This window comes from Drosophila tropicalis, unplaced genomic scaffold, assembly GCF_018151085.1.
Source record: "Drosophila tropicalis isolate 14030-0801.00 unplaced genomic scaffold, ASM1815108v1 contig_4, whole genome shotgun sequence".
NCBI lineage: Eukaryota > Metazoa > Arthropoda > Insecta > Diptera > Drosophilidae > Drosophila > Drosophila tropicalis.
Window position 1 is genome coordinate 580,138 of NW_027172862.1, and position 13,672 is coordinate 593,809.

Sequence of the window (13,672 nt, forward strand, 5' to 3'; positions counted from 1 at the left end):
CACAGGCAAAGGCAAAGGCAATGGCGGAAATGATGTGCGGTCATTCTCATTGCTGGGGACAAAGCCGTGGGGCAACAACAAATACAAACAGAATGAAAAGAACAACAACGAAAAAAAGGGAAACTCGTTACGTTACAAGTGCGGTTTGCTCTTGGTTATTTGGGTTCCACAACTTCTATACAACAAGTGTGAGAGAGAGAGAGATAAATAGGAGAGAAAGAGAGACAGAGAGCGAGAGAGAGTCCATGTCCATGTCAATTATTTGCATTTTGATATGCCAAGACCTCGAAACTTGACAGTTGAAAGCATTTCTCGATTGCACATATCTGACAGTGAGGAGAGTTGTAGGGGATATGGATGGGGGTGTGGCACTTACCAACGCATTGAGGCGCTCATGCATAATTCTCTCGCTTGAGCTGCTCCTGGTTAGTGGCTGTGGCCAAAAACCATTTGGCTACCAGTTATAAGAGGTTGCAACAAACTTTTTACCATACACAAATAGAACACACAAACTTCAGACGTGTAACCTTAGCTTAACCTTCGGTTAACGAACAATTAGTCATACACTAAACTAAACATTTAAGCAACTCTACTTTAGTTCAAGTTGCTAAAGTGGTTGTAGTGTGAGTTAAGATTAATAACTTTACAAATAAAGCAAATTTGTGCGCAATCCCGGAAATGAATGTGCACGGTAATTAATAGTTAAGTAAATGCATATTAAATCATAAATAATATATTAAACTGACAAGTTTAATTGTTGTCCTAGATAACTGGTAATTATCGGCAAGTCAAGATATTATAACTCTAAGCTCTAATTTTTTCAATGAGGAATCGAGTGGCTTTCTTCTGGCAGACTTAAGATTTTTACAACAAAATATTGTTTAAATGATACAAAATAAATGTAGAGTATGTGGTAAAGAGGTGCAACCGGAAAGCGATGTGGGCAGGGGCCATATTCCGTTCCATTTCAGTTCGGCGACTTTCAGTTGCATAATTATGTATGCAATGCGTTTTTGGAGAGGTTGTGGTAAATTTTTGATTTGCATATTTATGCTGAGATTTAATTTTGTTTCCTTTTTTTTTTGCACTTTTTTTATTTTCATTACGCATGCGCCTCGTGGGTCTCGTGCGTATTAAAATGCAAATTAAAGCCAAATTAGCACGCGCTTTAAGTGGCAAAATATGTCGGTGTGTGTGTGTGCGTACGTGGGCGTGGCAAACGACATGTGTCGCCTTGAATTAGTGTTGGACGCCCTGCCAACCACCCCAAAATGTCACACGCTCGCTTCACCTCAATGAAGATCCCCTGAGTCCTGTCACTGTTGTCGTCTTCGAGTGACACGATACGAAGACAGAAAACGTGTCCGTGCCATTGGATCTGGCGAAAATAAAAAGATAAAACTCGAAAACACATCCATTTATAGTAAATTCCTTAAAGTCTTTTTTGTGACTGACTGACTCTTCCCATTTGACCACAATCATTCAATACGCTCTTACCAATTTGTTGCAGACCACACGGGGCAATTATGCCAATCAAATGCCAAAAGCAGAAGAGCAATATAAAGAGAGGGAGAGAGAAAGTAAAAACGTTATTTGCATTGCATGTCCTTTACCCATTGGGGACCTCTTGGATGACCAACACGTCTGTTCTGAATTTGAAGTCTGGTTTGCTCTTTCTCTCTCTCACTCTTTCTCTGTCTGTTTGCTTTCTCTGTCATTCATTTCATTATGTGCATCCAGCGACAAAATGCATAGTAAATTTTTTTTTTATATTTTACATTTTTTCTTACGTTTTGTCATCATGTGTTGTCATTGTCGTTACTTTTATGCGAGCCAAAGGAGATGACGAAATTATAACCCAAATACGAATTTGAGTCATAAAAAGTTTGGCATACGAAAAGTTTTTCATTTCACTCATAAGTATAAATGTATTAATAAATTTGAATTTACAGAGAAAATAGGAAAGTCGTTTCAATATTATTTCCAGTCAAGCTGTCAACACTGAAAACTAATGTTGGTAAATTGTTTTCATCTCTGCGATCGCTTCAAACAATCGACGGCTTGAGTGGCTCTTTGGCGGCCTGAAAGGAAAGGAAAAGAATTTCACGGAAACATTATTCGCCATGCGTATTATTGTCTTGATCCTGTCTTTGGGGAGTCATGCCATATACACACACACACACACATACGCATATATAGGTTCATATATAATTCTGAACAACTTGTCACATACTTAAATGTACTATAACATTACCGTTTTATCGCCTGCGTGTGCGTGTGTGTGTGTGTATGTGTTTTTCTTTTGATGGCATATCAAATTTCATGCCACATTCCTTGCCCTTGTCACAGTGTGCGACATAAATGTATAAATACAATTTCACAGTCGTTTAGTTGTCACCTACCTAAGGTCTCGCATTCTCTCTCTCTCTCTCTCACACTCTCTATGTGTCTCTTTCTGTACTTCTCTCTGTTTTCACCTCTCCCATATGGCTGGTCGTAAAGCGTATGTAATGCTGTTAATACCAATTTTCAGCGTTTACAAATTGCGCATACGACGCATGGGCCAAGCCGGGAGCTACAATAACAACCATTCTTTGAAAATGAAATTTTCAACGTGTCAGCAACAGCAGCCGCGGCATATACGTCTACACACACATACATACATACACACACTCTGGCACACTCCACATTCACCTGTCACCTGTCATATGTCTTCCGCTGTTTATTGACAATAGACGTGCAATTGCTTCCCTTATGAGTTGATGTTTTTCTCTCTCTCTCTCTCTCTCTCTCTCTCACACACACTGTCTTACACATTCTCGTTTTCACTCATTCTCCAGATGTCATTTTTAATTAGAATGTGGCTTATAGCAATTTCAATTGCACTTACAATCAAAATATTTTTTTGCTACTGACAATTAAATTCTGCAAAATATTTTACCACGTCATATCAATTGTCTTTCTGTAGTCAGAGATCTAGGGATCTGAAAAAAGAAGAAATTCCCCAAAAAGTACTATAATAAATACTTTTTATTATAAAAAAGTAATCTTAATACTTTTTAAAACATAAATTTTTCCACTGGACATTGCATACTTTAGGGCATACTGAAGGCATTTTTATTACTTATGTACATTGTGGAAGAGAAAGTCAATACATTTATATAATTTTTGATATCTTTATGGAATTTTAAACAAGATATTTTTCATGATAACACTTTAAAGAATAAGAAACATTTTTTAAGCTTTATGATTAGTGTTCGGTGGAAATGGTTATAAAGCTTATTTCCTCCGTTTTGCTCTATTTATCAGGACTTTTGTGTAGCAAAAAGCTATAAGTGACAGTGAAAATTTAAATCAAATAGGGAAGAAGCTCTTATCTAATGAAATGAAGAATGAGAATGTCTCTAATGACCTCACAAATTAGCTAACTAAGCAATAATATTTAAACATAAAAGCGATTGTTCCCTCTTAAGTCAGAGATTTAAATGACTCACTTTAACCATATATGAAACCAAAAACGTTCTCTTTATTCAATGGAGATTTGATTGTATACTTTAAATTTATCCAATCCTTTGAGTGGCCTTGGGCTTGTTTTGAATTAGGAAAAACTTTGACTTTCATTAGAAATTTGTTAAAAATTGTTGCAGTTTATGTTTTCCCTCTTCTGTAGGCGCAAATTTTGTGTTTTTTTTTTTGGATGACTGAGCACTAAGTGAATTACAATAATAGGAACAATAACGATAATAATAGTATTATTTAGTTATAATAATAATAATAAAACAACAATAATATCAAAAACATAAAACAACAAACGAAGCGTAAGCAATGTCGGTCGATTTGAGTGCCCAACAGGAACCAACTATATCCGTGATAACAACCGTTCCCGTTGCTCAAAATGGCGGCGAAATGGATGCCCTACTGTTGGGCCGCATTGGGGTAAGTAACATCGCAAATTCATCGAATAACAAAATACAACAACAACAACAACAACAACAAAAACAGCAACAACATCAAGCAAACCAAAACCCAGCAAAAACATCAGAGACAAAAATAAAGAAAACAAATACAACATTTTACTATTCTATTAAATTCAACTAAGTAGCAAAGTGCGTGATGCCCACCAAAATGCGGAAAAGTTAAATAGTAAACGACTAAAAAGAACTTTGGCACACCAAAGTTTCTATACCCTTGCAAATGGTTGACTTTTTTTCACTCTCTCTCTAAGTCGAGTTTACATTTTAAATTTGAGATCTATTAAGTCTAGAACTTAACACAAAAACCATGTCGTGGCCTACACATATTTGTCCGATTTTCAAATAAATAAATGAAATTCACATTTAATCCCTAAGTCTTTAAACTTTAAACTTTCGTGCTTAAATTCGAACATGGTAAAAGGAATAACAAATCACATAGGACAAATGCAAGCAAGGGTATAGAAAACAAAATAAAAACCTTAAGTAATATATATAATATGCCGCATAGCTCTCTCATTGCCTTTTGCATTTTAGCTAGACAAATATTTGGCTATGCTTTTGCCTTTTTTTTTTTTTTTATTTCATTTTCACACTTCCATTTCGAGTGTTTTTCTCTAGCAAATAGTTGGAAAAACTCTCTATCTCTCTCGCTCTCTTTCGCTATACCTACATAGTTTCTTGGTTACCACTGTTCACCATTTTCCTCTTTATTTTAGTTTTACCTTAAAAGTAGCTGAAGAGTAAGTATAAAAAGTAAATTTTTATAAATAAATTATGAAGATACTTACTTAAATCAACAAGCAGTGAAATGTTTACTCTGATATATATACATATATATATATTTAATATATATATCTATATAGTGGATTTGTATGTATATAGTGTACGGAATCGAAGAAATTGTGAGTCAGTTTCGTTTTAGCTAGCTCCTTGCTTGCATTTCATTCAATTTCTAGCAATCTATTTTTATTTACTTTAACGCTCTTTATTTGGTCTACGATTCCAAGTGAACATCTGTGTATGAAATCCATTATTAATTGACTAGTTGATAGTTAATTAAGTATTTCAATAAATAAACGTATGTACACGCATTCAATTCAATTCATTGGAGGATTAGTGCAAAATGGTTTTAACTATTCATAACCTTGTGGATGAAAACGAAAAGGATACTGCCAATAGTGAGCGACATCAGGTGAGCCCATGAATGTGAATCAAGTGTAAATATATGTGGTTTAAGTGCTCCAGAAAGGTAAAAATTTAAATTGTACCACAATTTAGTCATGTGACAGAGAAAAAAAAACAACAAAATAATAATAATAATAAAGGTAAGTTGACAAGCTTTCAAACAAATGCCCATACAAAAAGGTACATCAGATTAGTTTTTGTATTCCCTCTCTATCCTCTTGTAATTACATTTTATAATTAAGCATTTTTCTATGATGGTAATTGGAATGGCAAGGAAAAATATTAAAAACAGAGCTTACTACACAATCATGTCAAAGTTTTTATACTCTTCCAAAGACTGTTGACAATCTTCTTTCTTTCTTTCTTCTTAATACATAAGGGCTATAAGATATCCTTATTAAATCAGATGTGACCAAAATCAAATACTTTATATGTTAATATGTGCATCTCATTTCCGGTAGGGTATAGAAAAAGTTTAGTAATAGTGAAATCCTTGCCAGCATCCACTCTGCTTTCCTTCTGGCAAATACTTTTTTTCGAGAGAAAAAAGTGGAAAACCAGAAAATATATGTATGTATATATGTACAATGGGAAATTTAAGTGCCAAGATTTTAATTAAAAAATTACCAACCAGAATGAAGGTAATGAAATTCAATCAAATTAAAACGTTGCAATAAGTTAAGACCCTTGGGTTTTAGTTTTCCTTTTCGTTGTGGCTTGCCATTTCCACTTTCCGCTTTCCGCTTTCGTTTCGTTGCCCGACGTTCTAGCTTATATTTAGGGGCCAATGAAATGTGCACATAAATTTCATAGCATACATTATGGCGCTATTTTGCTTGGCGTTCAATCTGCTCTTTGTTGGTTGGCTTTATTTTATTTTTTTTGGCCCTACATGTGTATGAGCGAGTGTGTTTGTGTGTGTGTGTGAGTGTGTTTGGAAAATTGCATTTTATTTTCATGTGCTTTGTGTTGCTCATGTGAAACAAGCTCATTAAAATGCCAAATCCAACCATTTGATTATGTGCCGTAAAAAAAAAAAACTAAAAATATTTATATACATACATATATGAAGTGAAGAGCAAAGGAGTGAGGGCAAAAGCAAGAATAAAGAGCAGAGATTTGCTAGTAAAATCGTTGCTTTACATACCTACAAACATGCATTTTGCAGCATTATGCCAGCTGCCTGACAATGTTGACACCCCGCCCTCCCCGTTCCGACACAGACCATCCTCCCTCTCTCTCTCTCTGTCTTTCGCCATAGTCTGGCTGGTTCTGTAAGCGGCTTTCATAGCATTCGCATTCCATTCATTGAATATGGTCCAAATACAGCATGTTCATAGTTTGTACCATAAAAAAAAACAAATTTTTTATTCCATTCCCTTTCGACTCTTTATGTTGTGTGTGTAGTTTGTTTGGTTTGAGTATGTGGAAATGTAACGTAACAGTGGAAACAACTCATAAGAAGAATGTAGATATACTCTCTATGATACATACGTGAAAAAGTAGTCCACATTGTAAAATATTTGTGATTAAATCTCTATATTAATGCCAAACGACTATTTGTCATTGAAGTTCCTTCCTTAAAGGACATCTCTAGCTGACCAATTTTACCTCTTTGACACCAATTTTCTTAAGGACAACATCACGTATACGTGATAAAGTATAGAATATCTTTGGCCACAATATTTTAAAGTTTTCCCCCATTTCGTGTAACATGTGTCTGATATCTGATTTCAAAATTATAGAAGATATTCCACCCCAATGTCTTGTTGGCCATGTTTTAGTTTATGCAAAGAAAATATCTTGCCACAAAATTGCAACTGCCAGCCGGAGAAACCAAAAAAATATATATACCAATATATTGCTTCGAATTGGAATGTAGAGTGTATCGATTTTTAACTTTTTGTGCCACAGAGCAAGAAGAAGGGAAAAACTTCATTTATTCGCTATAAGAAAGGTAATCGAAATTGCAGATATTTTTATACAATTTCCTTGGCCACTATAAAACAAAACGACATAAAACGAAACGAATGGAAACCACAAACGCTTAAAGAAGAGCAAATAAAGAAAATGATGGAAATATGAAAATCAAATCAAATAAAACTTGTTATAAAAATGATTTCGATTTATATGGTTACGCTTTGGTTTAGGCAAATTGTTTTGCCATCTGTGGCAAGGCTTCACCTTGCTCCGATGCACTGTGACTGTGGCGAGGGATCCAACCAAATCGAGGTATGTGCAAATGTGCAATTTTGCAATTGGAATTGCATTTGCAATTGCATTTCTCTGGCCGCATAATTGATGAGCTGCATGAGAAAGGAGAATGTTGATGACTTGACACTGGACACAAGTAAGACAAAATATATTTCAGTCATTTGTTGTGCATTGCTCTGATACATTGTCACCAAGGGAAGGGTAAAGGGAAAGCGTTAATCGAATCAAATGCAATTCACGTTGCGCCCACAACCAAGCAAATTCAGCTTGGCCAAGAATCCAAGTCCAATGCCATTGTCATGGACACACATACAAACTTACTTACATACACATGTTGGCATACATTCACGCACAGTGGGTCTTTAAAGGTGTTTCTTGCTCACAATTATATGGAATGAAATAAAATGACACTTTATCTCTGGTTATTAGACCACTGTACGCATTCATATACCTACGGGGGCAGCCAGCAATGAAGAGGATAAGCGAATGCTGAATGTTATGCGGTAGGCCTAACGGGGCAGGGGGTGGGTTAATGTAAAAGGGGTATGCAGTGGGAGGGGTCAGAGACGTAACTGTTAGCCAGTGCTCAACATGCTTGATTGAGTTCAAAATCGGATTTGTTGTGGCGCTCTTCTCGCTTGCCTCGCTTTTAACATGGCAAATTGAAATAAAAACGAAACGTGACATTTGGTTCTGATTCTGATTCTGTTTCTGTGAATTGTGAATTCTGGTAACAGGATGCACACACACACACACAAACACGCAGCTATATACATATGTATGTATATATAAATATATACATTTGTTTTGTTATACTGAAATCTAACTAAAAGGGGCAAAGTGTCTCTGTGTGTGTGTGTGTGTGTTTGTGTGAAGGGGAATAAACAATCAAATAAAGTTTCATGCCCTTCACCCTTTTGAAAATCACAGAGAGTGCGTATTGTTCCCTTCTATGACCTTACGCATACATTTTATTGTCAAAATCAATAGATGTCAGCATTTAACAGTTGCCAAAGGCTCGCTTGTTTCTCCCCTTCCTCTTTCCACCATGCTCCATGGCATACCCACCACTTACTTTATCATCTCATTGTCTAGATAAAATCCTTGTCAAATATGTCTGCTTTCTACAGGTAAGTGGAAAATTTATTGTTTTTTTTGCTCTGCCAGTTAATGTGATTTTCTTTTTTATAAATCTCTTAACTAAATCTATCTAACTTAAAGTCGTCTATCTCTAATATTATCTATTTTTTTTCTGCATGACACACACGCACACACACACACACAAACACAGACAGAGACAAACAAACACAACTACAATTGTTATAGCTCTTCTATACATTTAAGTGAAAACAAACAACAAACAGAGAAACAATCAAAAAAGTTTAATGTGCAATCATTTTTAAAAATATGACCAATATTTTTTTCTTTTTTTCTCTTCCCCGCAACACAAAAACAAAAATGAATAAAACCGAATCACACGCACAAATCGAATAACTAAAAACAACTACAAAAAACAAAAAAACACAAAACAAAACCAAAAAATATATATGTATGTATATATATGTATCATAAATATATGTATGTATTGTATATATATATATATGTATATGTACGTTTCAATGTATCTTATGTGTCTAACCAATCCAACACGAAACACACACGTCCAACTACATACACGAAAACTAAACTAAACTGCACATAAATATATCAACGAAATATATAACCAACATGTATCACCAAGCAGCATTCGGTAAGTAGTCCTCGAAATGAATTTGCCTACCTTATATCTATCTATACATATAAATATCAATACAAATATATACATAGATAAAACTAAGTATTTATAACGATGGCTAACCTTATGTGACTGTCAAAACAAACCAATAAGTTAGAGTATAAGAAAGCCATAAGTAGAGTAATATAAAAAAATTAATGAAAATAGTTTATGAAATCAGATCCTATTTGAAAATCGTGTCTTTTGATATATGTATATTAAATTAAACTTTGTGAGAATATTTGAATATTTAAACGAATCAAAACCCAGCTACTTATATGTTTAAACGTTAATTTTGGATAGGAATAGGTATAACAGGCTCGCTCACACTCTCTCTGAGAGAACAATCATGTCTCTCCATAAGAGTTAGTTTGGGTCCAACGAGCTTGAGAATTTGAGTACTTTAGAATTAAATATCTTTGAACGAGAAGAACAGATCTACCAAATCGGAAATCACCTTCCTACTACATAGGGAAATGATCATACTATATAAAGATAATTGAAAATCAGTTCAGTTTAGCCAAATTTAATTAAATTTTAAGTTTTTGCTACTAAACTATGTAGGGTAGGGAAAGTTAACAATCAGTTAGTTGATATGTTTTCAGTGTGCAAAGTCTTTATTCGGCTTTAAGTTGATGAATAAATTCAATTTAATTGCTTTCGCTGGAAATCAGGATTATGGCATTTGCCATAAATTTCAATCAACTCTTTTCATTGTTGCTGTTGTTGTTTTTCGTTTGTCTTTTTTGTTTTTTTTTTTTTTTTTGTTTGTTTTTGTGGTATGCCTGGATACCAGGATTCGCATTTCATCTTTATGTTATGATTAATGCGCGAACGAGAGTGAGTCGCTGCCGTTGTGTGTTTCGTTTTTGGTTAAGTTCAGTTTCAGTGAATTTATGAAGTTCAAAGCGTGACATAGATAAATAAGGGAATGGACTGATGTGGAGGAGGCTGTAGTAATATGGCACCCTCCTGCTCCTTCCACGCTCGTCCCACGCTCTCGCTTTTCTTCCAGCTAATGGCAAGCCTTAGGCAAAAATAAAAAAAAACACAAATAAAAAAAAAAACATGTATATAAAGCAAGTTTTGTGGTTGCCGTTGACTTCCAGTCGAGTGACTTGACTCTGCCTTTGCCTATCTAACGATGCCATTATATTGTCATGAATATGATTATGATTCCATTCTGAACACTCCCCATCCCCCCTAACACTCTATGCTCACGCAACGCCCCTCTTTGTATAAATACATATATATATACTTGCTCATTCCTCTTAGTTGGCCGTGTCGAAAGGTAAAGCTCGAGCTTCCTGGGCATCATATTTCATAGGAAAATGGCAAACACAACTTTTTCGCTCGCTTTAAATAAATAGCAAGAGCCCAAAAACAGTAGTAACAGGAAAAAAAATAATAATAAACACAACAACAACAACAACAAAATGAAAATAGAAATATGGAATAGAATTATGAGTGTAGACGCCTGAAAGTATGCACGAATTTCTGTGTATGACAATTTATGCGCGGCGCGTGTGAAGAATTTTGTAGCCTCGCATCTAATTGCTAGCTTTTAGATAAGAAGAGCAAGCGGCAGTGGCAGTAAAGTTGCGGTAAGAAGCTGCGAGATGGAGGAGGAGGAAGGCAGTGGGGGGGGGTCAGGGGTAGTCAGGTGTTGTCTGCCATAATTAAAGCTGACGACGGTTTGTGGACTGCCAGCATCTGGTTGTGTGAAAGGTTTTTTATTTGTTGTTTTTTTTTTTTACTTTTTATTTAGCCTGTTTGTCTCTTTTTGGCCTGACAAAAAGTTCAAGTTCACAGTACACATTCTTTTGCTTGTTTACCCCTACCAAGCCAACCCCCCGCAGTGTTGCCCTCAACGGACCAGGCATGACCTTGTCCGCACACACACACACACACACACACACACGCACGCACATACTTGAGTGCCAGGTAAAGCGGCTCACCTGGTGAAGACGCCTCCCACCGCCACACCTTTCATTCATAATTTAGTTTTGCCAAGGTTGCGCCTTTAAAATGACTTTTAGGCTGCGGTTTCTGAGTCCCTTTTTTTTATTTTTCTTTTTGCCGGCATCAAGTATACGTCACGTTGCACCAACTTAGATAAGAATTATGCTCATTCATATAAAGACAGACTCACGGACAGAGACAGAGGGCGACAGAGAGCGAGAAAGAGTGTGAGATAGAAACCCTTTTCGTATTCAAAGAGATATTTATGTACCGAATTATCTACATATCGTATATTTGACAATGACATTTTCATTTTATGCCATTTTTGCTGCTAGGCCCGGACAAAGCAAAACAATTGTCGAAAGCCATAAAAGTGGCTGACTTGGCTAAGAGATGAAGAAAACAAGAACAATAGAAAGGCATTAACGGCCGATTACCAGAGTTGAAAATAAATCACAGAGCAAATCCCAAGCTAAGCAATGAAAATTTTGTTACGGCCTTTCGGTCAGTCAGTCAGTCAGTCAGTTAGTCGAAAATGTAAGGGTGGGTGTTAGAATATGTATACATAGGAATCGATTTGCGGTTTAAATATCCCTGTCTCAGTCTATTTTTGCGTATGTGTCGTGTGTCTGCTGATTGTGAAAACAATTTGAAAATTGCTTTGAGCCATTTTCAGGGAACTCAAGCGGCAAGCTGACAAACAAGGACACTGCACAAGCATTCGGTGTGCGTTTTGCCTCTACTTGTTGTTCTTGTTTCATCTCCATTTCGCCTTGGCGCTTACACACCAGCAATCCCACACCCCGGACACACTATCGTATGCCTTCTCGTTGGTTTTTTCCCCTTCTGGTTTCTTTGCCAGTCATATGAGACATTTAAGGGAGAGAGATTCCGTATGCTTGTAGGCCAAGTTCAGTTCAGTCGTTGCACTAATTTGACAACAACCAGTCAACACAGTAGAATCTGGCCAACTGATGTTCGACGATGGCAGATGATTTTCATTCAGAATGATTGAGTGACAAGTTGACACACCATTGTATCGAGTTAGCGAGTGAGTGAAGTCCCAGCACGAAAAGTATGGAAACAAGTGTGTGATTGGTGCATCATTTCAACACTTGACATTTACAAAAGAAAGAACAAGAAAAACAAAAAGTCTGTTAAACTTGGACTAAAGTTTTAATTATTTTAGCTCGTGACAAGAAATTGTGTTATAGAATTAGGATCTAGGAAGGGGAATATATTTTATTCAAGTGCATAATTCTTTGCATTTTCTTCGACGTGTGTTTAAGGAGTGGACATTTGAATTCGAAAACTGCATCTATTAAAAAAAATATTAGAAAAATTAAATAACATTAAAGATATAGCTTACTGAGACTTACATTTTTTTGGTGACCCCGATGACCCTGTTATATAATGTTGTCCCATTTGATTGGTGACCCATTCCTATGCACATTGTTGTGCTTCCTGTCCTGTTGCAATTTGTGTCTATTTGTACATATCAAAAATATAACTCATAAAACGGGTTTCAATGAAAAATGATGAGAACAGATTTTGACCATTTACTGTGGCTGACCATCCAAGCCCTCGATTTCATCCTCCATGCCGAAATCGATCTCATTTAGCTCATGCTTCTTTTGATGTTGATTTTGACGATGCCGACGACCTGCAAGGCCATGATGTAGCTTTGCCGGTTGGGCTCGTTTCGGCTGATATTCCAGCTGCTTGGCATTAGAGCGTTCAATTACCTGTTCTTCGGAATCATCGAAACTAAAATCAATATCATTCAGCGACTCGTCATTTTCCAATTGTGGTGAAGCAAAAGCATTGCAAACATTTAGTGATTTTAGACTCTGTTGACCATATCCAGCTGCTAATAAGGCATCGGCGGCAGCCACATCCGAAGGCTGGCACTGCCAACGAGTATCCTTATCCAATTCACTATAATCACCAATCAGACCAGCATCTAAATAATCTTGGCTACCTTGCTGGGGATCGCAATCATCATAGTTGAACATGGCATCTGGATCCATTATGGACTGCTGCTGCTGCTTCTGTTGTTGCTGCCAGTTTGAAGCGTATGGTTTGCCCCAGGCCATTGGCAAGAAGCAGTCCCAAAGAAAGCCAACAAAGAGAATTATTATAATAAAATTCGGTTTATTCATTTTCTCGAAATTTGTTATTATCATCTCAAAGTCGTCAGTTCAACTGAATATAAGTATATCCAAATATCCGTCTACAAGTTTTTGAAAACTAAAAGCCTACTTTGTATTGATGAGAAATTTTATATGATTTGAAATTCTTTATTTTAGTTTGGAGTTTTAAAATAACTTTAAAACTTTAAAGAACCATATTCAATCAGCAATCAATCTGCTTGGCATCAGCTAAGGCACATTCATTCTTTTCAATTACGGCATGCCTGATTGGGTTTATCCTGATATCAAATTTTTAATCAGACAGTTTTAATACATCCTTGAGAAACTCGATAGATATTTTTCTTTAAGCATTTAATTACGACAAAAAATCGGTAAAGGAGTTGAAATATCTTTATGAAATTTGGTATAGA

At 35.9% G+C, this 13,672-nt stretch overlaps 1 protein-coding gene across 1 annotated transcript; it reads right to left on the reverse strand.

Moving 5' to 3' along the window:
- Positions 1 to 12,266: 12,266 nt before the first annotated feature.
- On the reverse strand, positions 12,267 to 13,335 carry LOC137573374 (uncharacterized). The gene is made up of 2 exons (XM_068285299.1): positions 12,489 to 13,335; positions 12,267 to 12,427 (listed from the first exon to the last, which is right to left on the reverse strand). Exon 1 carries the CDS (start codon positions 13,293 to 13,295, stop codon positions 12,669 to 12,671), a length of 627 nt encoding a protein of 208 aa, XP_068141400.1. The 5' UTR covers positions 13,296 to 13,335; the 3' UTR covers positions 12,267 to 12,427; positions 12,489 to 12,668.
- Between the last annotated feature and the right edge of the window lie 337 nt (positions 13,336 to 13,672).

Bases quoted from the DNA above. Each gene is read 5' to 3' on its own strand.
- LOC137573374 (XM_068285299.1), bottom strand. From the start codon at position 13,295: ATGATAATAACAAATTTCGAGAAAATGAATAAACCGAATTTTATTATA.